The sequence below is a fragment of the Hippoglossus stenolepis genome, chromosome 16 (genome assembly GCF_022539355.2).
Source record: "Hippoglossus stenolepis isolate QCI-W04-F060 chromosome 16, HSTE1.2, whole genome shotgun sequence".
Taxonomy (NCBI): domain Eukaryota; kingdom Metazoa; phylum Chordata; class Actinopteri; order Pleuronectiformes; family Pleuronectidae; genus Hippoglossus; species Hippoglossus stenolepis.
In genome coordinates this window covers 8,491,110-8,518,469 of record NC_061498.1, presented here as the reverse complement: position 1 = coordinate 8,518,469, position 27,360 = coordinate 8,491,110, and the positions used below count along the sequence as shown (strand labels likewise).

Genomic DNA, 27,360 nt, shown 5'->3' with positions numbered 1-27,360 from the left:
GAACGTTGCTCTTAGAGATCTATTTTTAATCCATTGTGGCAGCGCTTCTGGTGCTTCAGGCGCTGGGGGCAGCGAGGGGATGGAGGACGCGGGGGTCTGCAAACAGAAAAGCAGCGTTCGTGGTGACAGGAGGAGGTTTAGGTGTCGGCTGGTGGCTGCAGCTGGGATCCAGCCTCGAGCTACACTGGCTGCATAAAGAACATTACACTGGGCCGAGGATGAATGAGGGCACAGTCATACAACATGCATCCATTCATGTATACACTCTTACAACATGCATCCATTCATGTATACACTCTTACAATATGCATCCATTCATGTATATACACTTAAAGACTCTCGGAGGAAGTATCTGACCACCGGAGGGCGAGAAAAGACTAAACAGGAGAGAAATAAAACACACAAAATTTTATGAATGTTTTCTGATACTGTTGCGTCAATTCATCCTGCACACGAGAACCTGAATGAAAGAGAAAACCATCTATTTTATCATCTTTTTATTACTTTCATTAACGGGAATGCTTTGCTGCCACTTACATCTCAAAAAATTTAAATTAAAGAGCAGAGATAGAATAGAATCACAGCAATGCATAAAAAGTTCTCAATGAAAATGTTGACCAGAATGTGGATATCTGACCAGAGCCCATTGGGTTCGAGTTGAGTCGGTCACGTTGGCTGGGCTGATTGTTTACACTGCACTGTTTGTCTGTTACTGTCTGTTACTGTCTGTAATCAGGGAAAACAAGCAGTAACCATGGATGTGACATACAGGGTGACACAAATTCAGTGCAGCAGGACAGAAAAAAGCAGTATCACTGTTGGGTTCAGGCTAGTTTGTTTGTTTGTTTTGATCACACAAAAACTATTAAACCCATTTTTACCAAACTTGATGGAGGGATGGGACACTCACCACTTTGGGTTTAAAGGGCGGCTGGATCTCTCTGTTGGCCAGGCGATCCCAGTCGATGCGTCTGAAGAAGGCCTGCTCTCTGATGTCCCTCTCCCCCTCTAGGCTGCAGCCAAGACGCTTCGACGGATGTTTGGTCATCAGCTGGGGACAAACAGAGCGAGCAGGTTTAGAATAATATGACAGGGGCTGTTTGGTGCTTTAGGGAAAGTTAAGAATATTATAGTATAGTTATAAAATACTACTTGGTCATTTAAACATAACTTACTCCCTTGCAGATGGACACGGCTTCTTTTGACATGGATTTGGGGTAAGAAACATTGTGCTCCATGATGGACTGGAAGAGCTCGTCCTCATCTTCTCCATCAAACGGAGGCTGAAGAAGGAAAAACACAACACACTTTCGAAATCTAAACATTTCTTGTTTTGTCTGAAAAACAAACTTAAAGATGTTCAATTTAGTGTGATAGAAAAACAAACAGCAAACCCTCACAGGTGTTATCTTAATTTTTTATAATTATATTTCACAAAAGGATAAATCAACAAGTCTTCCAGGTCATGGATTAAACAACAACTATAACAACAATATGAACAGTATGACAATACAAATGAAAAATTGAATAAAATGAAATCTAATTCACACAAATGAGTTTTTACAAAAAATAGCAGGATGTAAAAAAAATAAAATACCCCAAAAAAACGACAAACTGATATAGACTGGGACAAGTTACCTGTCCTGCCAGCATCTCATACAGAAGAACTCCATAAGCCCACCAGTCCACTGATTTTCCGTAGGGTTGATATGCTATAATCTGACAAAGACAAAAAAGATAAAAGTGGAATGATAACAGACACAGATTCAGAATTTGAAAAAACAGAGCACCACAAACACATTCTCTCATATTAACTCTCACCAGATCAACCATTGTTAAACACGCAGAAATAACAAAGGCACTTTCTCCCACCATCCAATTTGCCGTCCCACACCTCCCTCCCACACACAGACACACAAACACATTAACAATCAAAGAGCAACAATCATACCTGCACTCGCTTTTATTAGAGATACAAATTCTAAACATTTTGCAAAAGTCACAATTTGTGGTTTTTCGCTTTTGAGAGAAATACAAAACCCACATACACACACAATCTGGAAATAATCAGATACCTCACCTCTGGTGCGATGTAGTCCGGTGTGCCGCAGAAGGTGCGTGTGGACATGCCTTCATACATGTTCTCCTTACACATGCCAAAGTCCGCTATCTTGATGTGGCCCTCGGAGTCCAGCATCACGTTGTCGAGCTTCAGATCCCTGCAGCCGAGACGGGTTGTGAACATTCATGTACGTGTATATTTCTGGATTTGTGACCACTTTAATACTTTATGTGTGTTGATGTCCAGACTAAAGAGGAACACTGAAGAGTCAGACACCACTGCCTCTATCTCCACTGCACACGTCATTCACTAGGTAACAAACCATCATTTCCTGGCCTCAGAATCTCGTCCTGCCTCCTCTGCAGTTCTTTGCTCTTATAATTCAGCCTCAGTCTCAGTTCCTCAGTTTCATCCACTCTTCTGACAGTTATATCTGTCACACAGTATCGTCAGGATGCCAGACACAACGCTGGCAGGATATGAAGGATGGAAGTGAGTCCAAGAGGAATGGGACAACTTCAGTCTCTGTGGAGTGCTTCTTTCAGTCCTTTCTACTTTTGCTTTTTACATCAGGGTGATTAGTCTGGATTCAAGCTGTATGTGCAGTTTAATCACAGTGAGAGCAGCAAGATTACACTCACCAACCCACCTACTTACCAACCAACCAACCAACCAACCAACCAACCCTCCTTCCTTCCTTCCTTCCTTCCTTCCTTCCTTCCTTCCTTCCTTCCTTCCTTCCTTCCTACCTACCTACCTACCTACCTACCTACCACCTACCTACCACACCTACCTACCTACCTACCTACCTGGTGTGTCTGTCTGAATGTGATGCCTCCCTCCGTGTCACCCACCTGTAGATGATTCCCTTTCGGTGCAAGAAGAACAAACCGACAGCAATCTCTGCAGCATAAAACCTGCATAATTGGAGAAGAGAAAAACATCTTCATGAAAGGTATTTATGACTTCGGAAAAAAATACACAAACACAAGCCCGAAATATTAAATATGAATAACACCTGTGATTTGGAGGACAAAGCTCCTGGTTCACATGTGAACGGGGACCTTTATTGCAATTTTGGGACATTTTCTGTCTTTATTAGATAACAATAGTAGAGTGATAGCAGCATATTAGGGAGAAGAGAGATGGGGAATACCACTCTGTGAAAACCCTGGACAAACGTTCCCTCTCACAATCACACCAACAGTCAATTAATAGTCTCCAGTTAAGTGCAATCCCAGTCTGTCATTGGACTGTGGGAGGAAGCCGGAGAACCCAGACTCTGGGTACCAGTTTCCTCTGACGGAGACACGGGGGGGAACATGCAAACTCCACACAGAAAGACCCCGGCTGAACTAAGAATCTTCTTGCAGTGAGGTGACAGTGCTAACCACTGCACCACTGTGCCGCCCACCATGAATATATACACACAAAATATCAAAAGTTATATACAGTCTTATTTATTCTCCTAACTCGACTTAGCTGTAAAACATTTAACCTGGCAGCATATCCCAGGGCCAAAATTCAACCATTCACTCGATTTCCAGTCTCCAATCAACCTGTGAGGTGACAGAGCTAATCGGCGTGCCGCCTCACAGCAGGAAATCTTAATTTCAAACATACAGTATGTCTGTGTATGAACTGTAGTGTCCTTACACTGCCTGTGGCTCCTTGAACTTGCCCACGCGCTGGATATGATACATGAGGTCTCCTCCATTAATGTACTCCATCACAAAGTAGAGTCGATCCTGCAAAGAAAAGCTCATTGTACAAAGAGCAACTCGACATATAAATGCCACACAGAAGTGAGCATTACGTTTAAATGAGCTTCAGGGGGAAAAGCACGTTTAATATTCAGACGGGATCTTGTCGAACAGTCTGTACGACACGGTTCACTGTCAGTAATATAAAAATGCCAAACATTATCAATTCTTCCAGTGTAGCAGCTTGGTCAGGTTATATACCTGCATTATAAGCCAGAATGCTTTTATCTGTAAATGTATTTTTTTATTCGACGACTCCTTGAGTCACCCTGTCCACGCACAGAGCTGACGTCATACTTCGCATTCATGGCTGGTCTGAGCTCAGTATCAATTTTCTCTGCAGGGGCACTGGCAAAAGGGTGTGAATAAATGTATGAAAGTATGAAAGGAAAATACAGATGTAATGACAGACAGATGAACCCAGAAGGACGCTTACATCAGTTTGAAATGCCAGGGATTGAATAGGCGGCTGATGAGGGAGCACAATGGCATCCGTTAAATAAAGTTAAATGTATTTTTTTGGAAGCAGTGTCGGAAGTAGGAGGAAGTCATGATTTGGGCAACGGGTGAAGGTTTTACACACCACAGTCTGGAAGCAGGAGTGGAGCTGCGTGAGAAAAGGTGGTTTGTCTCTCTGGGCCAAGACCCTCTTCTCTATCATCGTACATTCAACGTCATCATCCTGGATCACCACGTCTTTCTTCAGGATCTTGATGGCGTACAGCTCCTCTGTCGACTTCGTCTCTGCCAACATGACCTACAGGCACAACGGATCAAAGGTCAATGGATTGGGGAGATTCTGAGCTTTGACAGAGGCATCACACATCATCAATGTCCCGTTATGTCCGTGTCCGTGGCTCTCACCTTGCCAAAGCTGCCCTTCCCCAGCAGGGCCAGGAAGTGGAAGTCACTGAGTCGGACCCGGTCCATGTTACTTGAAGGCAGACTGAAGCGCCGGTGGTCTGACGGCGTGATCACTTTCTTACCGTGGCCCAGTTTGGCTTTCTGTGGTGGACAGAGCATGAACACACACACACACAAACACACAAAATATTAAAACTTTCAATTTGAATTTGTCTACTGGTGTGGGTGTCAACCATGAGATTTTATTGACATTGTTTGATAGTTTAGCATTCACAAAAAAAGCAAATCCTAAACCATGAATAAAATCTCAGGCGCATCAATGAGTCTGTTTTAGAAAGTAGGTAAAGCTTTGTATGAAGTTTCCTCTTCCCATTAGACTTAAGAGGAAATGGGACACTGGGTTGTGTTTCAAAAATCTCTCAAAATGGTGTGAAAATGCAAAAACCTGTCAAGGACATGAACTAATGATGAAGTGCAACATGTAATATATTTACATAACAATGTCAAAATGGAGAATTAAGAAATGTATCAAATGCTGAATTACACCCTTTTTAAAACACTTCTGTAAAAAAGGACGACATGACTGCTCCCAAAAGTGAAGCCAAAACATCTTAATGGCCACCTGGTGGCTGGCTGCTGTATAGGTCATAAATCCCACCTCCTCCATGTTAGCTCAGAGGAGAAGGGCCCGAAATAAAAAAAATCACAGTACACATCAAATACATTTTTCTCAAAGATGGTTTCTGTCATTTTAAGTAGTTTGTATCACACTGATGTTTGTTTTAAATTTTGATGATATAAAATGGGGTGAAACATCATGATTGACAGCTAAGACAGGCCTGTAATTGGTCAAGCGTGTGTATGGTCGGGACCTCGCTACTGCGGCTCCATCCCCCCAATCACGACTGCAGACTCTGGCTCTAAATCGGCAAGATGGCGGCGTTTGTATCGGGGATATTTTGGCTTGATTTCTAGATAGAGGGAGGAAGTGGCGATGCGTCGTCCATCTTTATATACAGTCAGTGGTTAAATATGATAAACTGACATTACTATTACATTTTCACTCCCATTTAAGATATTTTTGCCTGCTGGTCATTACATCTTTATACATAATGATAAGGTCGGTTAACTATCAGCAATTATTACATTGTCATTGGCTACGGGGCGTCATGATAACTGGTTAGCTGCACATCAGCAAATCCTACTTCTCTGCTCTATTTCTATAGAGAGAGAAAATAGTGATCTATTTTTAACACTGACACGCCACTTTCTTTGTTATACTCAGGCGTCCTCACAGTCATTCCACAGGATCTGACTATTGGTGCGTTTTAGGGGGAAATTGTGAGGTGGAGCCGTCAGCAGGCGGGGGGGCCACTGTTGCAAGGTTCCCTGTTGTTATAATGACCGGCCTGCCAAGTCTCTTTGAACAAAAAGAGCAATTAGGACTCTGCCAGCTCCCTTCATGGCTCCAGCGGTCGTCTGTTTCTGTCAGATAGAGGCCGAGAGGCTGTTACCAGGCCGACCAGTTCACTGCTCTTGATTGGAAATACACTCTACGTTGTAAATGTCGCATATTTATTTGACTCAGGTTAAGTGGCTCTTTACGTGTACACCTCTGGGTCAATTAACATCACATCAGCATTAACTTTAAATAGGTGGTCACTTACTGAGAAAATACGATAATAACATCAGCGTGGTGCTGGTTCTAAATGCTGCTGTTATTTGTAAAACCAATTCATTGCAGGAAAGACAATTAGCCGACACACAAATATGAAGAGGAACATATCAATCGTATTTTTAAAAGCCATGACTTTAATATTCTATAGTAATGGGGGTACAAATGTGATCACTTCTACCATTCGTACCAATAATTACTATTTAATATTTGAGTTGTTATTGTGGGTTTCATTATTATGTGTGGTGGCTAAACTTGCAGTTTCTAACGCATGGGTCACAATCCCACAATAGATCTGAGATGACCCAAAAAAGATGTAAAGGAAAAAAAGAAAGTCTTACTTTTCTCTGGCTTTTCTCTAATTTTTCTTTTTTTCTTGTAAAATACTGGATATTTTCACTCCCTCCAAGCCTCTAAAAATCCTTAAAATGACAAAAACCCAGAGGAAAAATTACTTTTTGGTTTTACTTCTTAATACTTACATATCCCATGTTCACATTGATTAATTTTTCAGGAATCAAAAGTCAATAACGTTGGGAGCCTGTGACACAAACCCTTCCTATGCACTGCCAGAGGGATGTTCTTCTAGTTTATGTCTAACCAAGTGTGTGTGTGTGTGTGTGTGTGTGTGTGTGTGTGTGTGTGTGTGTGTGTGTGTGTGTGTGTGTGTGTGTGTGTGTGTGTTTGTGTGTGTGTGTGTTGACAACAGTTTAAGTAAACATTTTTGTGAATGTCAGTTCTACACAAAAAAGTTTGTGATTGTTGCCTTGGTCATGTGTTAAAGTTCTGTCAGCAGTAAACATCTAAACAATGTTTTCATCCTGTGATGACTTTGTTTACAGCATCCACACACTACAGAGACATGTAGTGGTCATTTTCAAATGACACTTTCTTACTGTTACAAATTACCTACGTACAAATGAGAAAACTTCACATCATACAATCGGTTCACAAAAACACTTCTACCTGCTGCAACACAAGCAAAAGTATTCACATCAGAGTGGTCACACACAGTTGTTAATAGAAACACACACAGTGCAACCACACGTCAGTCTTATATCTTATACAGTAAATGGAACACTGCCATCGTGTGGAGAAATTCAGCATGCACACCAAGACCCCCTGTGCATTCATTCATACACTTACAGTGAACAGGTGAGTCCATGCTTCATGTCCTAACAGCCTTCTATAGTCCACACAGGACTAGTAGAGGACGAGCTGTGGACCACACTGTCAGCCAATGAGGAGCAGGTGGGATGTTCTCTTGGCCAATGACAGAACATGACAGCACCAGAGGCCTGATTGGACCCAGAATTTACTAACAATAATGCTGTTTGGTGAGGGTGTGTAAGATAGGAAGTAACTTAAAGCTAACGTGCAACACTCTTTAAATGTTATATTCATATCAATGTTAAAACCTTGGCTGCAAATGACAGATTTGGTTGATCTGCCCATTGCAGCAGGGGATAAAGGTGTGGCGATATCTGTAGGTGTGGGATTAGGATGCAAAAGCAGGACAAAGTTGTATAAGTGTGTAAGAGGAATTAGAATTAACAAAAAGCACATAACTCTAATTTGATGTGTAAATACGAATGAGCAAATTAAGCTGTTTCAGCTTTAAGCTGTTGAGATGAGCCTTTGTTAGTAAATCAGATTAATTTGTGGAAGACCAGCGGAGATCCACAAACAATCCCAGTACAGAACGTCAAGTGAGCGTGATGCAGGCTGGGGGTGAAAGAAAAAGAGACAAAGCAGGCAGCTACCTTGAGATAGTGGATATTTAACTGGCAGGCCTAGAAAGAAGAAGAAACTCACTCATTAGTCCTGTGAAAAGGCAAGTTGATGTGTGCGTGTGTGTGTGTCTTGCTGTGAACAAAACATGGAAAACAATAAACCATGCTCGTGTAGAAATGATCAGTCGTTATTTTGATACGCTTCAATCGCAAAGTCCGCAAACAGCAAAGTGAATCAAAGCCACGGCTAGAAAACAGATTAAATCTTTTTCTGTCACATCTGGCTGTATCTCACACTAGTTTCCACGGCAACCGCACTGTTGTGTGAAGACGGCAGCCTCGGAGGAGAGTCAAGGTCATTGTTGTACAGTACAACGAGAAGCAGAAAATTAAAAACAACCAGACTGGACGTCTTGAGAGCTGGTGTAAGTAGATGACATTTACACCAAGTTTTATAAAACACCTGCATGAACACCAGGAGCAGGACGCGGATAAAACTGAACTCTTCTTTCTCTACATAAATCCCATATATTTTTGCGACTTGTTTATGTGGTTTACTTCTAACTGTGTGTTAATATTATGGGAGTAAAGAGGTGTTTGACTTTTACTTTAAGTGTGGATGATGTATTGAGTTAACGTGAGTCAACAGAAGCCTGCAGTCAACAGAGCAGCCACTAGAGGGAGCCTTAGCTGCAATAAAGTTTTCCTTTGAGTTCATAAAGGACCATATCAGTATTTTTGCATGTTTATTTAATTTTTAAAAAAAATTATGTAAATGTTTTCATTCATTTCATACAAATAAACGACTTACACAATGAAGATCATGTTTACTTTTATTTTATAGTATTGTAAGTTCATTAGAGACTGTTCAAATCATCATATAATTAAAACTACATTCCCTCTGATTATCTCTAGGCTTGTTTCGGCAATAATATGATTTTCTGCCAGGAAGGTAGAACAGAGAGAATATATGATTTTAGTAAATTGGATTTAACCTGCAAAACACAGGCACAAGTCTACGAAGAGATAAACACTATATAATAATAATAATAAAATAATGATGCAATTAAAAGGCGGCCAAAATGAAAAAAAAAATTATTGGGGATTTCTCTGGGTTTAAACATTGCTAAAAACATTTTTGGATAATGTAAGTACACAAGTCAACAAAATATATCACATGGGTCTGGTTGTTTTTGGATAATCTAACGTAGGATTGTTGCGTAATATTTATTTGAGAGTGTTGACAGTTATTATGTGCGACTGTAGACTTGATTCCATTGTTGTCTTTGTGCCCATCTTCATTAAACTGTAACCTTGTGCTTTTTGTGAAACTTTTCATAAAAATCAAGAGCATTCACTTTAACGCCAGGAGACACTGATCTCCGTCTCTTGGCAAACATTATGAAAATCACCAGTGGGAATGGGACAGGGTTACCATGGTGACAGGGGAGAGAGAGGAACACATCAAAGTGAGTGTGGAAAAAGAAAATCTACTTTGTGCTTCTCTTGAATGTAACAAATTCATAATCGGACAAGTCCTCACCTCAAACTTCTGTCGGAGCTCCAGATCGACGTCGTCCACCTCGGGGATGGGAACGTTGTAGTACTCTCCCTCCTCCTGGTTCAGCAACTTGTACCTGAGACAAACAAAAAGAGGGAGAAAGGTGAACGTTTGCTCTTTAATTTATCCCCGGGGCTGTGAAACAATGCATTTCCAATTTACTTTTAATCCATGATCCATGCATTTCTTCCTCTGTCTCCCCTCACAGCTATAAATCTTTGTATTTCTGCACCACGTGGATCATAAATAGCTGCTTACTTGAGTGTTTGCAGGTCTGCTCTGTGTCAGCTGCACCAACCTGACTCTACTTCCCCTCTAATGTACACATCCTCAGGCGCCACTTGTCTATGCTGACCAGCACACAGAGGCACACTGTGGTGGGTTCAGGGCCGCGTGTGCCAGGCGTTCTTACGGGCAGGTATTTCCTGGAGCTTGTAACTGTCCTCAAAGCAACAGTCGATCAAGCTGGGTTTAGGTTAAGTTGCGGCAGGTATGCTAACACGGATCCGTGGAAGAGCGGCTGCAATGTCTCTGTGAGTGTGTGTTTGTCAGGACGGGACAAACGGGGGAGTCAGAGTCAGAGAGACGAGGAAATGGCGCCAGCAGGTGCTGTTTTCCAGAGTGAACGACTGTTATATGATGCGCTGCTGTTTTCAAGTGAAGTCACAATGCATTCAAGGGGGTCAGTGTAGCATCAAGTTAACTGGTGTAAGAGAGACAGGTTTCAAAGTAAAGCAACCGCTCTCTTAAAGAGAACATCATTGCCTTTACTGTAATCCCTTCCTCACTGTAAAAGTTTGGAAGATTTAAAAGAATCTGCTTTGTATTGTTATTCTTGTTTTTTTTTTGTGTTATTTACTGAATATTACTGCTCTTCATTGTTCTGTATTGTTTATTAATTGTACTCTGGTCTCATTTAAAAGAAGAGATCTCAATCTCAACAGGACCTGATCTGATCAAATGAAGGTTATATAGCCAGTAAGAGCAGGGCTGAGATCTGGAAGTCTCCTGGAAAAAGTAGAATTACCTCCCTGCAGTTGGATGCCTCCGCCAACCAGTGCAGTTTCAGTCTGCGTACTTTTTTTTCATATGAAGTCACAGTGAACTTGACCTTTGACCTTCAACCACAAATGATCTTATCAGTTCATCTTTGAGTCTAAGTGGACATTTGTACAAACTTTGAAGAAATGGGACAAACAACCGGTAAAACATAAAAGCCTCCAGACGCTGGCTGTTGCCGGGGTGGAGGCATGACATTCTGAACTAAGCTGTACAAATGCATCATGTAAAGACATCATTTCTTAGCAGGGTCAATGTGACAACTGGGTCTCTCCAACTTCAGAACCTGAAACTTGAGGTTTACTCATTTTCTTTTGAAAGTGAGTGAAACAAACTGACCATCCACATGTGGGAGCTTTGATGAGCTCGGACACTCCAAACGACATGGAGCCCATGAAGTCATTCCTGGTGGTCCGGTCCCAGTCCCACGCCTCAATGGACAGACGGCGGTCCTTATCTGACGCTTTCAGCTTGCTGAGCAGTAAGAGTAAAAGAAAAAGAACATGTGATGATGGAGACTGCAAGAATCAAATGCTTATTTTTCAACTCATACGGTTTTACTCTTGCAAATTTAAAGCTATACATAGTTTAGGAATAACAGACACACACACACACACACACACACACACACACACACACACACACACACACACACACACACACACACACACACACACACACACACACACACACACACACATTGACTCACAAGCTGAAGGACTCGTTCCAGCAGGGGTTGAGAGATGAACGGATGGTCCTGGTCTTCTGTTTGGTTTCATTCTTTGGGTCTGGGATGAGCTTGAGTTTAACATACGGGTCTGATAAACCGTTTGGATCCATCGGAATCAGGTTCCTGGCTTCACCCACTAGGAGAAGGGAAGACGACACAGACAGCATTAACTGTGTGTGTGTGTGTGTGTGTGTGTGTGTGTGTGTGTGTGAGTGTGTGTGTGTGTGTGTGTGTGTGTGTGCGTGTGCCACATTCAGATGCCATGGCTTGAGTCCCATGAAGATGACCTCTCTGTGTTTTACGTTTGTACTTACATTACCGATCTAACACAACTTTTTAGTGTCCATAGATAGATGGGTCAGCTCATCATTCAACGAATGGCTCAAACATTTATTCACTTGAAATTTACAGTGTGGGTGTTAGGGCACATGCACACATACAAATTCAAACTAAAAAGCTTAAAAGTATGTATAAAATAAGATGTTCAAGTCAATGAGACAGGTGATGATTAGTGAATGGAGTGAATGGATTTCTTGCAGTGTTCGCTCTCCCTCTCTCTCTCTTTGTTAAGAAATAGGTGAGTAGATAATGTAAGGGAGGCGTGACGTTTCCTTGTGTCATAACTGACAAATAGGAAGAAAAAAGCCTGTAACATAGCAACAGGAGCAGGGGGACGGGATGGCGTGAGCATGTCACCTTCACCATGGCGACAACATCTACTGTAAGTGGCCGTGGGGCCGACTCCATCACTGCCCCACTTAGCAATATCATGTGAACACACGCACAAGTGGAAGCTCCAGGACAAGAAAGAAGGAAGGAAGGAAAGAAGGTGATAGGAAGAAAGCAAAATACAAGGTAGGAAATAGAAAGAAAGAAAGAAAGAAAAAAACATAACTATAACAGATGGAAAGCAGAATCAGGATCCCACCAATCCTCTAAAACTGTGCTCTTCAGCTCCAGCCTCCATCTCTGCATATTTCCCTGTAACCAGGAGGAAACTGAATGAGAGTCAAACTCAGTGTAAACTCACATGTTGGCTGAGTCTTCATTAAAACAGCGGCAAAGCACACAAGGCAAACAGAAACACCAGACAAATGTCATGTGGAGTCACCGCAGCTCGTTTAGCTGCGTCTTTGTGAGATGTAATCGTATTTATATTGACATTTAGTTCTGCTCATCACTGGATGTGACAACACGGTTTGTAAGGCAACGTGTTTGAAAGGGATTGAGAGTTAAGAATGAGGCAAAAACGCAGCATAAGGACTAAAGAAGGGAGGGAACAGAGTTAAAAGTGAATGAAGTCAAAATAAGGACAAAATCTACTTCCTCTTTTAAACATGGACGTGTTCTGCGATTTATGTTGTGATTATTTTTATATTTAAAATGTTTATTCTCAAAATATTGGGACACTAAGGTTTGAGTTCCTTGAACAGCAACAGGAAGAAGAAAAGTGAATTGTGAAAACTTGAATAATAAATACTGTTATTATGCTCTAACATTAATTCAACTATGTTTAATAAACTTTAATAAAAGTAAAACATTTGTCAAGATTAGTTGGAAGGAAAAGAACAGACAGTTAATTACAGTTATAACGTGTTGTTTAAAAACACAAATGATGATGGGAAGTCGCTGAATCTTCCAGAAATATTTTCATATTTTCATGACATCACGTTTTTTTCAAGCTTGTCAAGTTCCGTGCTGTAGAGGGCAGTGGAGTCTCTCCTTCAGATTTGAATATTTTATGGAAAAATCCAGAGTTAGAAGCTTTTACCTTGTTCATGAATGTTCTGCTTAAACCTCATAGTTCACTTCTGATCCAATACACACACACACACACACACACACACACACACACACACACACACACACACACACACGCACACACACACACACACACACACACACACACACACACACGCACACACACACACACAATAAAACATCACCATCAGCGGTGATCAAGGACCATCTCACTCTCTGTTGTTGCTTAGATACAACAGGAGCTGCTTGCCTTCTCTTCCTCCCCTCTCCTTCCTCCTTATGAGGTCGTTACCAATACAATTAGTGTGTGCACTTCCTGTGTGTGTGTGTGTTTTGCTCTTATCACACGTTTAGTGTAAAACTGACATGATGCAGAGAAAATGCGGACACACATTACGTTTTCCGTTAACTTAATTAGAGACTTCGCCTGTGTTTACGTTACGCACACGTGTCACAGAAGAAGCTAAACCACCACAGTACATCCACTCTGCTTCTGTCTGAAACCATCCCACGCACAGAAGTGAAATGTTCTGCTTCTCAACAAAACACAACAACGGCACTTAGCCGACACCGTTAGTCTGGATCCTCTGTGGTTAAGAGATAATGAGTGACAAGGTTCAAGTTCTTTCTTCTCCAAAAACGGTTATTTATCGTCTTGTATCTCAGATAATTTACCTGAAGTGATACGTGTTATTCTCTGCACTTAATGCTACTAACGTTATACCCAAACACAACATCAGCTTTAAATAGCTTCTCTACAAAAGATAGTCTGAATTTAAACTTCAGTCTGCAAAGGATTGCAAACATTAATATTTCCTCAAACATATAAAAAATATCTACGCCACCTTCATCGCTTAACAAAAAAAATGTTTCCACAGCAATTAGATGACATCATTTGGATCCTGGGGCAGGTGAGTGCAGGACTGTGTTGGGACAGTTCAGTGCAATCTCCCGAAAAGGTTTTTGAAATTCAAATGTGCAGTTGCATAACAATGCCATGTGCACAGAGTGGATGTCTGATAATCTGCGGGGGGGGCAGCGCAGCAAACGGGGCTGGATGGATCCCTGCTGTGCAGCGTCAGGCATCTGCATGCACGCGTCACAGTGGAGGGAGCAGGAGAACCGGGATGAACCGAAAATTTGTATTTATTGTTTTTTGTCGCTTAAAGGAAGTGTAATCTGGAGATTTAACAGACTGGGCTTCAGCAAGACACTTTTCAGTGAAGCGTGACTGTTGCTTTGAGTTGTGGTAAAAATCCACCCACTCTCACAGAATACAATTCACGGAACAACTAAGATTTTTTTAATGTGAGAAGAAGAATAAGTGAATTATTGAGAGTCTTAATACATCAAAGCCAAAAGCAGAAACCAATATACAGAAAAAATTCACACAATTTCTTCAGCTGAGATGTACTGATAATGAAACTGGGCGAAAACTAAACACCCTCCCACGAATATGCACCGCAGCCTTGTCAGATGTACGAAAATTGCATTTGTATGATAATTTTGCCCTTTGAAGTTCTTCTTCTGCATGTGATTATCTCCTGGTTAGGATGCTACCTTTTAGCCTCGGAGCTGTTAGCTTTAGCATCTGTCTTTTAGCATGATATCATGCACAGTATGTGGCTGTAGACTGTGTAGAAAGATGGACGACATGACAGCTCCTCAAAAGTAAAGCCAATGTGTCTCAATCTGGCTGCGTTGTAGGTCATAAACCCCACCTCGTCTGTGTTAGTGGATGGAATATGGACCAAACTAAAAAGTCAAAGTACATGTTTGTTTTTTTTCTCAAAGATGGTTTATATGATTTTAGGTATTTCTTATCCATTGCTGTATGTCCAAGTGTTTAATTAAAAAACAGCTCAGACTGACTCATGATTGGTCGAGCGAGTTCATGACAGCATCTGTATCTGGTATATTTTGAACTCATTTCTGGATGGTGGGAGAAAGAAGAGACTCTTTATATACAATCTATGTATCTAGCAATCAAGTGTATTTCAAAGACAACACATTATATAATAACATTAACCAATGTATGACCAGACTTATTGAGTATTAGTGTTTTCTTTCTTTCAGATATCGACACATATATGTTTCTCATGTGTGTGAAAAGTCAAGAGGAAGAAAAAGCCTAATATCAGACATGAGGCTTTTGTTTGTACCGCAGCCCTGATGGTGCTGAGCTGTCAGAGGATGAAACAAATTCTTGTTTAACTATGCTTTAAACCTGAGGCGGGCATGTCAGCAGTAGGAAATCACACTGCTGCGTGCTCACATTGGCCTGATCCTCATTTGCCCTGTGTGTGTGTGTGTGTGTGTGTGTGTGTGTGTGTGTGTGTGTGTGTGTGTGTGTGTGTGTGTGTGTGTGTGTGTGTGTGTGTGTGTGTGTGTGTGTGTGTGTGTGTGTGTGTCTGTGTCAGACAGGTCATGGAGGGATGTTTGCATGTTTTCCTTTTCTTAAAACCCCGAAATAGACATCTGCTTGTGTCCGTAGGTTATTTAAGTCACTTTAGCAAGAAGAGGCAGTGATCAGGGGGAGGAGTAAGAAAAGGATGAAGGAGGTAATCAGGGTAAGAGGGAGAAAAATAAAGAGCAAGATTAACAATCCAAACAAGAGGAGGAAAAAAAGAGACAGAGGGTGTAGAAGAAGAAGAAGAGACTGAAAAAGACAAGTCCCTCAACTGGGCAATGATTTCAGCTGGTTGAAGAAGAGATGATGAAAGGAAAAAGAACAGATGTTGATTTCTTATTGAGGAAGAAAATAAAGAAATGAGTGAATGGACAGAGCTCAGCAAGTATACGGAGAAAATGGAGGGGAAGACACGCGGAGGTCTCGGAGGAGCAGGTACGGGAAGATAACAGGAAATGTCAATATTGGAAGAAGGGATGGAGAATAGAGTTAGAGGGGGAAAAGCGGAGGGAGGAGAGAGGAGAGGAGGAGGAGAGAGGAGGCAGGGGGGTTGGCGGGGTAGTGAGAGCCTGGGAGATGTGTCTGTTTTCTTGGTTGGAAAGATTTAATCAAGTTCACATCGGTGCGGTGAACCACACAGGCCCGCCACTTGTCTGTGGGAGCCAGAGGGGAGCGGGAGGACAAGCTGAGGCTTCACTGTTCAGTCCGCTGCCATTATAGAGGAAGAAAAAATAAATAAATAAAATAAAATACAGCAGAACAAACTCCACAGCTGCCGTCTCTTCATGCTGTATTGTTCTCAGTATTGATCTTTGTCTTCTCTTCTCTGTCTGGCTCCATCATTTTAATTCTTTTACCATTTCTTTCTATCTTGAGCTTTGGGAATTTAATGAGCAGCACCTACGATAGAGACCTTGTACTTACTAATGAATCAAATTACTGTGTGTAATGTGAAAAGTCATGAACCCGCAGATGACTCTACAGTTTCCCCTCAGCTCTACAGTGTTTTAGCATCTTTCAGCTGGGTGTTTTGGATTTGTGGCCTGCGACGTCACCAATCTCATCTGTGATTTCAGGAGTTAAATCTCTGATAAACCAATTGCTAGAAAATAGTTTAGTGAACACTGAGGAGCATTTAGCAGCTAAAAAGCCAGATCAAGACCAAAACAGAGCTAGAATGAGGTGGCCAGAGTCTAAATGAATGTTAGCACTGTTTTGTGCCTGTTGAATGTGTACATATGCTACTGTATGCAAACATGATTGACTTATAACTACAAAATAAATACACTGTCTGTCACATAGAGTGTATGAATATAGACAACATGACTGCTCCCCACAAGTAAAGCCAAAGTGTGGATTAGATTAATACAGCCATTTACAGTTTATATAAAGATTGGCTCAACGGATCACAATTGACAAAACTTAATAAGACAATAAATTAATAAAACTTAGTTTTTAAATCCAGACTCTCAAATGCAGTCCTTTTCATACCACTTTAAATGTCAAGAAAAACTATTTAAAGATGTCATCGTGACATCAGGGACATTATGATGAAATCATGATCAACAGCCTAAAGGATAATAAATGACCATGTGCAGCTCTGATAAGCAGCCGGATGATGAAGAGAAAATAGACACAGTAGTCAAGAGTTATTGAAATAGCAGGCATCACATATGTTAGTAGCAGGTGCTGCGGAGCATACTGTCGTATGTTTCCTTGAAGTTGACACAGTGTAAAGTGGCAGCAACACTTTGATAAACACTGGAACACTGGTGGGTGTGGTTTTGTGTGTGTGTGTGTGTGTGTGTGTGTGTGTGTGTGTGTGTGTGTGTGTGTGTGTGTGTGTGTGTGTGTGTGTGTGTGTACGCATCAAATCAAGGACAACACGAGGTGCGGGGGGAGAAAACGCACATCAATTTAACATGGTAACAGCCGTCTCTCCCACTCTGTGGATGAATATGAGCCAGCTCAGTTTCAGCTCTGTCCGACTGAGGTAACCATGCCAACAGGACCACCGCTGTCGCCACTGTCATCATCACCGCGGTCATCACCATCACACGCCGCAGTCAGATTCAAAGAGGGTCGCAAACATTAAGCAGAACAGGTAGCTGCCTGTGTTTCGTTCAGCAGTACAACAGAAGAAAGAGCTGGATGTTGTAGTTTAGTGTTGAGCAGCGCAAATAAAATCACCGGAAAATAATAAACTGAGCAATGCAAGTAGAGAGAACAAATGATATAAGTCACACACACGCACACACACACACACACGCACACACATCACTGCTGCTGGAAGTGCAGACAATTCCAGGTTGATCCCCACTGAGTTAGAAACACTTTATTGGCCTCAGCACGTTCCTCATATTCCCTGACCAGCACTGTCTCGCCATGCTGCTTGTGTGTATGTATGTGTGCATGTGCATGTGCATGTGCATGTGCATGTGCATGTGCATGTGCATGTGCATGTGCATGAATGTGTGTGTGTATGTGCTTGTGTGCGACAGAGAGAGAGGTTGTGGATGTGACCCAGCAGTGATTTCTCTCTCTACCAAAGGCGTTTTAACACCGGAGAGTTCTCCACTCCAGGTTATGCTTTTGACTGACAGGATAATTAGGTGGTGTTGAAAATATACACACGGACAACACACACACACACACACACACACACACACACACACACACACACACACACACACACACACACACACACACACACACACACACCCACACCTGACACACGTCATGAAGGCCGTCATGACTTATGCTGACGCAGATGGAAACCACATTGTGTGATTTAAATCTTAATTTTGTTACAGATTTGAAAAAGGTTGGATTTTTTCACAGTAGCCGACCAGCTCAGAATTTCTCCTACTCTGAAATCAACTGATGATTCAAGTTTAAATCTCTTTTTAAACAAAAATCCAAACCTTTTTTTTGCACGATTTTATCCTTGTACTTATTTATGGTCTTTATTTGGCAGCATAGAGAAACAGTGAAGAGGGTATGACATGCAGGAAAGGTCACACAGTGGGAAGTGCAGCTGTGAACAGTGTTGTTATACTGTATGAACACTAACCACTCAGCCATAATTGACATATTTGGCAAAACACATTTACATTAATAATGATTATTTTGCCCAATAATGCAGTAAAATAACAACTAGGCAGTAGTAGCACTTTTTGTTCAGTTATGATCACAACGCTTCTTGGTGAAGGTGAGAGAAAGATTGAGGTCTCATTCCTATAATAAACACTGATTTGACAGTTTGAGACAGTTTTGATTTTTATTGGAGGCAATGGATGAAACTATGAAAAGACAGTGAGTCGTTTGTCTGTGACGCACCGAAACGTTTCATCATTGTTTCTCAGCTGCTCTTTTTTGCAGTGACTGTGTATCAGCCAAATCCTTTCTGTGCCAGAGGACGTCACATACACCTGTTCCCAGTGAACTGCTCTACTTACATACAGTTTTAATGTACTTGAATACTCTATATTTTACTTTAGCACTAATTATTTGGTTTAATTACTGATTAAGATTTAACACTGTTAAAATGGGATTACATTGCTACAGATTAGACTATACCGCCTTTAATAAAATAGTCAAATAACCTCCACATTAACTGGCTACATTGAAAAATCATATTCATATAAAAAATGTTAAATCAGGAGCAATATGTAACTATATGACACTGAATTGGGCCACGTGATTTATCTGATGGTCTGAATAAAAGAAGAAGTAGCTCCAAAAATTGGTATCAATTATCTGTATGAGGTGAAAGAATCCCAGAATAGTCCTGGGCCAACATGAAAGTGTTGTCAGAGTTTGACCTTGAACTGACAGAGACGAGTTTCAGACCAACCTGTCACGTGTAGCCTGTCCCCGCTGACCTCGATCTTGAGGAAGAGACGACCCCGGCGCTCTGTGTGGTCCATCCCACACAAGCTCGGCACGTTGACCACACACTGGTTGTGCACGTTCATGTCGCAGGCTAGACAGAGACAGAAAACAGAGGGGAACATACAGAGTGTTGACTTTATCTGTCTTTAAGGCCCAGTGTCATGATTGTTACTGTGAAACATTTGAGGGTGAATCAAACAAAGGAATGGAGAACACAAGTGTGCTTGTACATAGTTCAGGATTTATAAGTTTTGTGGAAAATGTTTTGCCGTTCAAGAAAATGTAGACGAGTTGCACAACAAAATAAAGCAGCTGGAGCTCTGCTGAATTTTTTAACAAAAGAATGAATTAAAGATAAATAAAACAAATGAAAGCAGATTCCTAGAAAGACTACAGGTCTTCAAGAGGACACGGAGCTGTGGTTTATTCTCACTAAAATCTAACTTAACTTTAACTTCTCCATTTTGTATCTAACAATACACTAAAGTAAAATAAATGATGAAGACGCTAGTTGGGCTTTCATTTTTAAATTTGTGTTGCTTGTGACTCGTTCTTCTAATCTCACACACACTCCCCCAGACACACACACACACACACTTCCACAACAGATGAGCGACCAGAGGGGAGAGTGAACATTTGTTCCTCTCTTCCCCCTCGTTTCCTCCTCTGTCCCTTTCTGCCCTCTAACTTTTCTCTCCCTTTCTTCCCCTCTGTAATTCCAATCCAACCATCCATCTCTCCTGCTTACTCCCTCCGCTCGGCAGGCTTGTCAAGCTGACGTGCAGGGAGGAGACAAGGAGGGACGAGAGACGGGGAAGCAGCTCGTAATAGCGATGGCCTCCCCGCATCAATTTGTTCTGGTGTGCTCCCATTACCATCTGCGATGAGGCCGCCACCAGAGTCCCGCAGATGGATAGACAGAGTAAGGTGAGGGGGGAGGGAGGGAGGGATGGATGGAGGGTGAAGGAGATTAAGTGGAAACAACTAGGGGGGTGGCAGAGGAATGTAAGAAATGTAATGTAAGGGGAAAAAGATGATGAAGAAGTGGGGTAGTAAAGGGAAAATAATCGGTGTAGAAGAAAGTGAAGAACGAGAAAAGAAGGGAGGAAAAGGAGCGTAAATCAAAATGGGGAAAGCTCATTGCAGGATGGGGGTCATACATGCAAAGAGGTGGGTGTGAGTGAAAAGAATGGGAGAGCAGAGAGGACCCAGCAGGTCGGGCTATTGAATTCTGCCCGAACCTCGGATGGAGCAGAGTGTAGTACAGTACAAGTCTATTCCCATCTGTTCTCATTAGGGCCGACAGAAACCAGCACAGCACATTCGACACAGGTGCACACACACACAGAGAGAGAGAGAGAGAGAGAGAGAGAGAGAGAGAGAGAGAGAGAGAGGGTGTGTACTTACTGTCACATTTCATCCCCTGGTGGATGAGGCCGTACAGCAGCGAACCACAGTGGTCGCAGAAGGTGGGACTGCCGTACGAGTGGATCTTGAACTTGTGCTTGCTTCTGGGGTCCTGGGCAGCGAAGAGAAAATATTATGGAACTTGTGGCAGGTTTTTAAGTTTTAGATAAACTAATGGGCCGTTTTATTGGCCTGTGGTGATGCTGGTTGGTTGAAGCTTTCTTTATGAATACTGCAAAAGTGACCTGCAGTCACCTCTTTATTCAAAGTTTAGTGAAGCTTGACTCAGAACCCTGCACTGGAGAATCAGTAGTTGCTGTGTTTTGTCGTGGGCTTTAGATTTATTCCTTTTAGATCTTTTGTAGGACACATCGTTGTGTTTATGGAATTTGGCCTGGATTTTCTTGTGTTTTGTTTTTTTCATTTCCAGTTAATTGTTTCCTGTTTTACTTTGAAACTTCTTTCCTTGTGTGCTGCCTTGGTGGAGGAGGTGGAGAGAATGTAAAGGGCTGTTTGTCACTGTGCCTGTAGTTTCGTTCCACCATCGTTGAAATCCCTTCCTCGTGTCTAATGATCGTCTCGCTTTAACTATTAGTTTACAAATCACACCAATACTAACTATCCTACATTGTGCCCATCGTAGCATCCAAGAATAACCCCCTCCCCCGAAAAGAACGAAACAAATAAACAAACAAAAAGACACATCCAGCTGGAAAGGATTTGTCAGGTCGTTATCAGTGCGTGGGAACGTGTAAGGTTCATGTGATTTCGTGCTTGGTGTCAGTTATCTCCATCTTGTCGTCCTGGAAGACGGCCCAGCAGCGTCCTCCCCGATTCAGGCTACAAATGTTCAGGCACAAATAAACACCGTGCAGCGATCCTGTATGTGCCAGGAGCGAGCGAAACTGAGCAACTGTTTAACTTGGCCTGAACATCTGGCACTGGGGCTGAGTAAAAATTGAGCTGTAATGAGCAAATGGGGATTGATGCTGTGAGAGGCTTCCAAGAAAACAGGCAGGACAGTAGTGAACTGGTTGATATCATGATAAGTCTTTAAATGTTTTCTGCAGCACACGTGCATGAACGGTCAAAGCATCTGTGGAGGGATCTCCTCAGGTCTGTTCTGCAGTTCTGCAGTGGCGATCGATACATACATTTTCCAGTCAGTATTTTCCAGGTTTGCTAATTCCTACAATCACCACAAAACAAACATGGCTGTAATTAAAACCCTGCAATTGAGGCTGGATAAAGCCCCCCCCCCACTAGCATCGCCTCCATCAAGCTGAAACGTGTCAGAACGGCTGCATGTGTAATTATACAGGCCACTGACTGAGTAAGTGGGCCTGCATCATTGGAGAGTGCACACAAACACGCTTAATCAAGCAAGTAACATGACCCAAGAAGAAGACGGCGAATAGAGAGATGTAGAGGAGATGTTTGTGTATGGAAAACAGAGGAAGTTGTAGGGTGTGACTGACAGAGGATCAGTGAATAATCTGAAAAAAATTGCATATTCTCCTTTAAGTGAGCTTGTCTATATTTGATCTTTTTTCCTGGAGGCTTTTCTCGAGACAGAAAAGAAAACAACAAATGGCATAGTGGTCAGGCCCCTTGTGTCCTGCCTGCGTCTTCTCTCCCTCTGCAACCCGCATCCCATTTTCACCTCCACACTGTACGAACGCTCATTCGTTTCAACTTTTCAGAGGAGGCTTGCTCAGTGAACAACAGACATCCCGGACACAGGCAGCCACAGACGACCCAGTGCCTCCTTTACTCTCTCTCTCTCTCTGTCTTTGACTTCATCAGCCCTCTTCCTCTCTCCACGTCTCTGGATGTTTTTCACTTTTACGGCCGGCCGTCTCCGCCCTCTCTCATCTTACTGCTGCCTTCATATATTTTCTCACCTTTACCCGGTGTTGTTTTCTCTTTGTATTCATTCCCCCCGTGCTCTTGGGAGTCACAGATAAAATGAAAGTGGAGGGATGTCCACTCACACCTACAGTTGGATCGATTTCCGTTTTTTTTCCGTCCAGGAGCTGATGCAAACCGGCTGAACTGTCAATTTACGATGTGACAGATTCTGTATCAGGAACCTGTACCACCAGCATCACAGAGCTAAATCCAATTTGTACTGCAATAGCAACTAGAATGGCGCTCTGAGAGTGTGAACCTCGGCCAAGGCTCAACACTTCCCTTGAGAAACCATCCGGTCCTGTGGACATGCCAGACTTGTTTCATGAAGATCCATGAATTATTCTCTGAGAAACAAAGAACAGTGTTGACACCTTGTGGCAACATTTTTCACATTGGTCCGATGTTTGGCTTTATATCAAACCAGTAAGTGTGTTCGACTCGGTGCAGCCCGACGCAAGGAAGAGGCAGAGTACGAAGACACAATCCGTTCACTGCCCTCGACTTCAGCGTGTGTGTGTATGTATGTGTGTGTGTGTGAGTGTGTACGCATGCTTTTACTCATCTTTGAGTCTTGTGTTGGTGCAAAAACCTGGAAAAGTGTGGATGCACGGTTGCAACCCTATTTTGTCTCTTCTCACCTCATCTGACCCAAAGTGACCAGTCCATCTTCTTGCTCTCAAAGCAACAATATAAATATATGATATATATCTAAGTTTAAGTATTTATATAAGTATAAATTAGCAGATGGCATATCACATGCAGCAACACAGAAAGCATTACACAGTGTAGGTCAGGAACCACAAGTATCTGGCTCACACCAGTATAAACTTCACGTTTTGGATTTTGCCAGTACAAGAACGATTGCGAGCTGTTTCCTGCACCTTGAAGGATTTAAAGAGGTTGATCACTTTCCTTCCTTTGTTTTGATTATGTATCAAACATAATAATATGCATAATATCAAATGTGCAAATGCGTGAAGAGGTGGAACACTTGGCAGCTTTCATTCTGGCCCACGCTGCCACATCCATTTTTTCTTTTGGTGAAGTGAACACAGAGTTGTAGATGTTTTTGATTTCTTCCAGCAGAGTCAGAGGGCCCTCGTTGCATGGTGCCAACATGTCCAGCAGGAACACACTACTTGTAGCAGCCATGATGGGGCTGTTTGGTTCTGACTGACCTGTTTGACAGTAAAACAAATTGTTCATAACTGTCTCTTCACACTGAGGCCATGGATAAAGGGCCCTTTGGACCTCTGGGTTTGGTTGGGCAAGTATTCAGTGATCCGTCCATGGGGAAGACGGAAGGAATCTAATCCTTGCTTTAAGTTTTGCCACATGAAAACAAGCATGCACCCAAACACACCTCAGCACTTTCCCTTTGGGTTTGTTTCAGGTGATCTGTTTACGAGACACGCGAGTCCCTGACTCACAGTCAAACACGAATCACAGATGATACTATTTTGTTTTTGCAAAAACACATAAAAAACAAACATCTGAAAGTGGAGTGGCGCATGTTAAAATTGTTATTTCCAAGCAGCTTGATGAGACATCACTTCAGACTGTATCTATCAAACATCCTGTCAGCCAGTTAAATACCGGACATCATGCAGCGCTGGGCAGAGACGCCGGCGGACAAACCGTTGACGCTAACAGACAGAGCTGCTGAGGCAAAACCAGGGGGGAAGATGGCTGCAGTGAGGCGAGATGATGCCGCTGCCGAATTCCTCGGAGCGTAACAAGAGCCCCATGAAGCAGAAGATGAGCGAGAAGTCGAAAGATGAGAGCAGAGTGACAATGAGTCAAACAGAGGATAGGGTAATTATAGTCAGGCATTGATGGGCAACTCACCGCAGGAGGTAACGATATCTAATTACTAATCAGACATTGTGGTCATAAAAAGTGAAGCGTAGCGCAAAAGAGCTGATGTGATTCATATCTGAGGTTAATTGGTTAACAAGCAACTCTTTAGAGCTCCATTTACATCTGCTTCATACAGTTTGGGTGAGTAATGTGTAATTTCCTCTTATGATGTTTCATAAGCAAAGGACTTTATTCAATCTGTGATATTCATCCTTGTTTGATTTGATGTGCATATGATGAGAAGCCTCCCGCCCACTGAAGTGTCCCTAAGCAACACACTGCATCTCCCCAGAGCCGCTGGGACGGAGAAAAGAAAGGGCAGTTTTTCTGCAGAGTCCAGTGAAATGTCACCTTTGTATGGAATCACACACATAGGCCTGACTTAAAGCTGCACTGAGGTTTACAAGTGAAAAACAACGTTTACTTTCAGTGATTCTCACCAAATTACAGTGTGAGTGTGTCCTTAACATGAACAAACGTGCTTTTGTTCCTTATAAAACATTTACATCTGCATTTGATTAATAATAATAATTAAATAATTGCTGCTTTTGATTGATTAATTCTATATTATTATTATTACTACTACTACAACAATATAAAGTGTAAACATTTGATTTACTGACTTTCAGAGTCACCAGGTACTGGCATTAATCAAAAGCATTTTGGGAAATGTGATGTGTGAGAGATGAAGGAGTTAAACAGAGAAGAAGATGACGTTAGCCCGCCTCTATCTCAACGTGGTCGAAGTGCTGCTACTGGAAATAGTGGGGCAAAAGTTATATAAACGATATTTATGGATTTAGACATCTTAAGACTTCACAAATAAACATATAAACAGACAAGATGACTGATTTGCTAAAATTATTTGATGCAGTGAAGCTTCATGTGGGATTTTCCTATTTGTTGTTTTACCCAACGGTCATTAGAACTATTTATGTACCACACAAACACACTTTATTCTAGAAAAATTATCCCGAGACATCACGATGAGGAATTTATCATCAACAAACACAAAAACTCTAAAATATTTAGACCAGAGTCATAGTGAGTGTGAGTGTGTGTGTTTGTTAGTGTGTGTGTGTGTGTGTCAGGATGAGGGACAAATGAACAACTGTACAGTTGCCATGGTGATAATGTCTTACAGAGGATTCTATGATGGATTGAGTCAGCGGAGAGAAAGCAAACAGAGAAGGAGGAAGAGAAGTAGAGAATAAATGAATTTGTGGTTAGATAAAAATTAAGTGTGTGCAGGTTTCGGCAGACATCTGCATGAAAGACAGCACAGCATCAAAGAGCATGCAGCTAGAGGTAAACTAAAAGAGGAGGTGAGCGCCATGGAGCAAAATTAGAGCAAGACAAAAGATGCAATGTTCTTTCTCCTCAAGGCTGGAGTTCAGCTGCTCGGCGGAAAATAAAGAGAAGATCAGGCAGCTGAGAGCATTATCAGATAAAGGTGGTCTGTTATGAGTAAAGTCCAAACACACACTGCCCACAGCCATGATGGAGCAGATCTGACCTGTGGTGGAGAAGCGCACACACCACTTCATCAATGACCATCTCAAATAGAGTGTGTCTGCATGCGAGTGAAGGAGAAACAGACAGAGAGAGATTTGTACAGCGTTAACAAGCAGCCGACTGGTTTAGAGAAATGAAAAAAGATGAGAAAAAAGAAAGTCAGAACTGCAGCAACAGATCGAGAGGCAAACCAGAGTCACATGGACAGAAGAGGAGATGGATGTCAGAGACGAGGCTCGGCGGTGTCTGTTCTGTGGGTGTGTGGGTGGCATCCAAGTCACACCAAATCTCCAGGCCAAGAGTTGACACTTTGCACAGTCAGCCAGCCAGCCAGCCACCGTGGGCCCCGGCTAACAGTCGTGTGTCCACATTGTGGAGGCAAACTGTCACTCGCACAATTACACAGACTTAAATAGATGCAATTACACTTAACCATGACTGACTGCAGGTTTGTATTTTTTGGGCCGGCGAACAAATATGAAATATTGAATCTACAAATGTCTGTGTGACTAACCCCTCACATCCACTGTAAACTGCTGCAGTCTTCACTGAGCTTCATCTCCACTGGGAGCGTTTCAGAAAAGATCTTCAAATAATCTGCTCTTCAGCTGCCACATTAACGATATCACCTCGAGTCATTCAGGGCTACCACTAATGAGCATGTTCATTATTGATTAGTCTGCTGATTTACTTCTTGATTCAAAGATTCATCATGAAATGTTGGAAGAGAGAGAATAATTACCCCAGCGAATATTCCTTCTTGTATCCAACTAACAGTCTGAAACTCAAAAATGTTTAATTTATTCTGTCATATGAGGAAGTGATGCATCAAATCCTCACAATCAGAGAATATTTGACATTTCTGGTTCAAAATGACAAAAAATAGTATGAAAATATAACTTTTTTTATGTTGATCAGCTTATCAATATGCAGCTCATTTATTATCATTGCCGTAACAGATACTTGTATTAAACTTGGCTGATATAATAAATCCTATGCAGCTTCAGATGCTTTTGAATGTAAGGCGAAATAATAACATGAAAAAGCCAGTCAGAAGGAAGTTAGTGAAATCATTAAATATAAATGTCATGTAAAATTTTCTGTGCAGAATTTCAATAAATTCAAGAAAATGTAACTATCAAGAAGGAGCTG

The 27,360-nt window shown here is 42.0% G+C and overlaps 1 protein-coding gene across 2 annotated transcripts in view; it reads right to left on the bottom strand.

Moving 5' to 3' along the window:
* prkcab (protein kinase C, alpha, b) overlaps nucleotides 1-27,360 on the bottom strand; it is an 83,522-nt gene that overhangs the window by 3,032 nt on the left and 53,130 nt on the right. Inside the window, exons 4-17 of one of the 2 annotated variants that reach the window (XM_035181485.2) lie at nucleotides 20,920-21,031; nucleotides 19,475-19,603; nucleotides 11,427-11,583; nucleotides 11,057-11,191; nucleotides 9,641-9,734; nucleotides 8,128-8,157; nucleotides 4,690-4,830; nucleotides 4,409-4,582; nucleotides 3,719-3,810; nucleotides 2,917-2,979; nucleotides 2,081-2,219; nucleotides 1,639-1,719; nucleotides 1,176-1,283; nucleotides 911-1,051 (exon numbers count right to left, since the gene is read on the bottom strand). In XM_035181485.2, the coding sequence (XP_035037376.2) occupies nucleotides 911-1,051; nucleotides 1,176-1,283; nucleotides 1,639-1,719; nucleotides 2,081-2,219; nucleotides 2,917-2,979; nucleotides 3,719-3,810; nucleotides 4,409-4,582; nucleotides 4,690-4,830; nucleotides 8,128-8,157; nucleotides 9,641-9,734; nucleotides 11,057-11,191; nucleotides 11,427-11,583; nucleotides 19,475-19,603; nucleotides 20,920-21,031 (1,596 nt within the window). The remainder of the gene's footprint in view (nucleotides 1-910; nucleotides 1,052-1,175; nucleotides 1,284-1,638; nucleotides 1,720-2,080; nucleotides 2,220-2,916; nucleotides 2,980-3,718; nucleotides 3,811-4,408; nucleotides 4,583-4,689; nucleotides 4,831-8,127; nucleotides 8,158-9,640; nucleotides 9,735-11,056; nucleotides 11,192-11,426; nucleotides 11,584-19,474; nucleotides 19,604-20,919; nucleotides 21,032-27,360) is intronic. The other variant, XM_035181486.2, reaches the window with a different exon arrangement.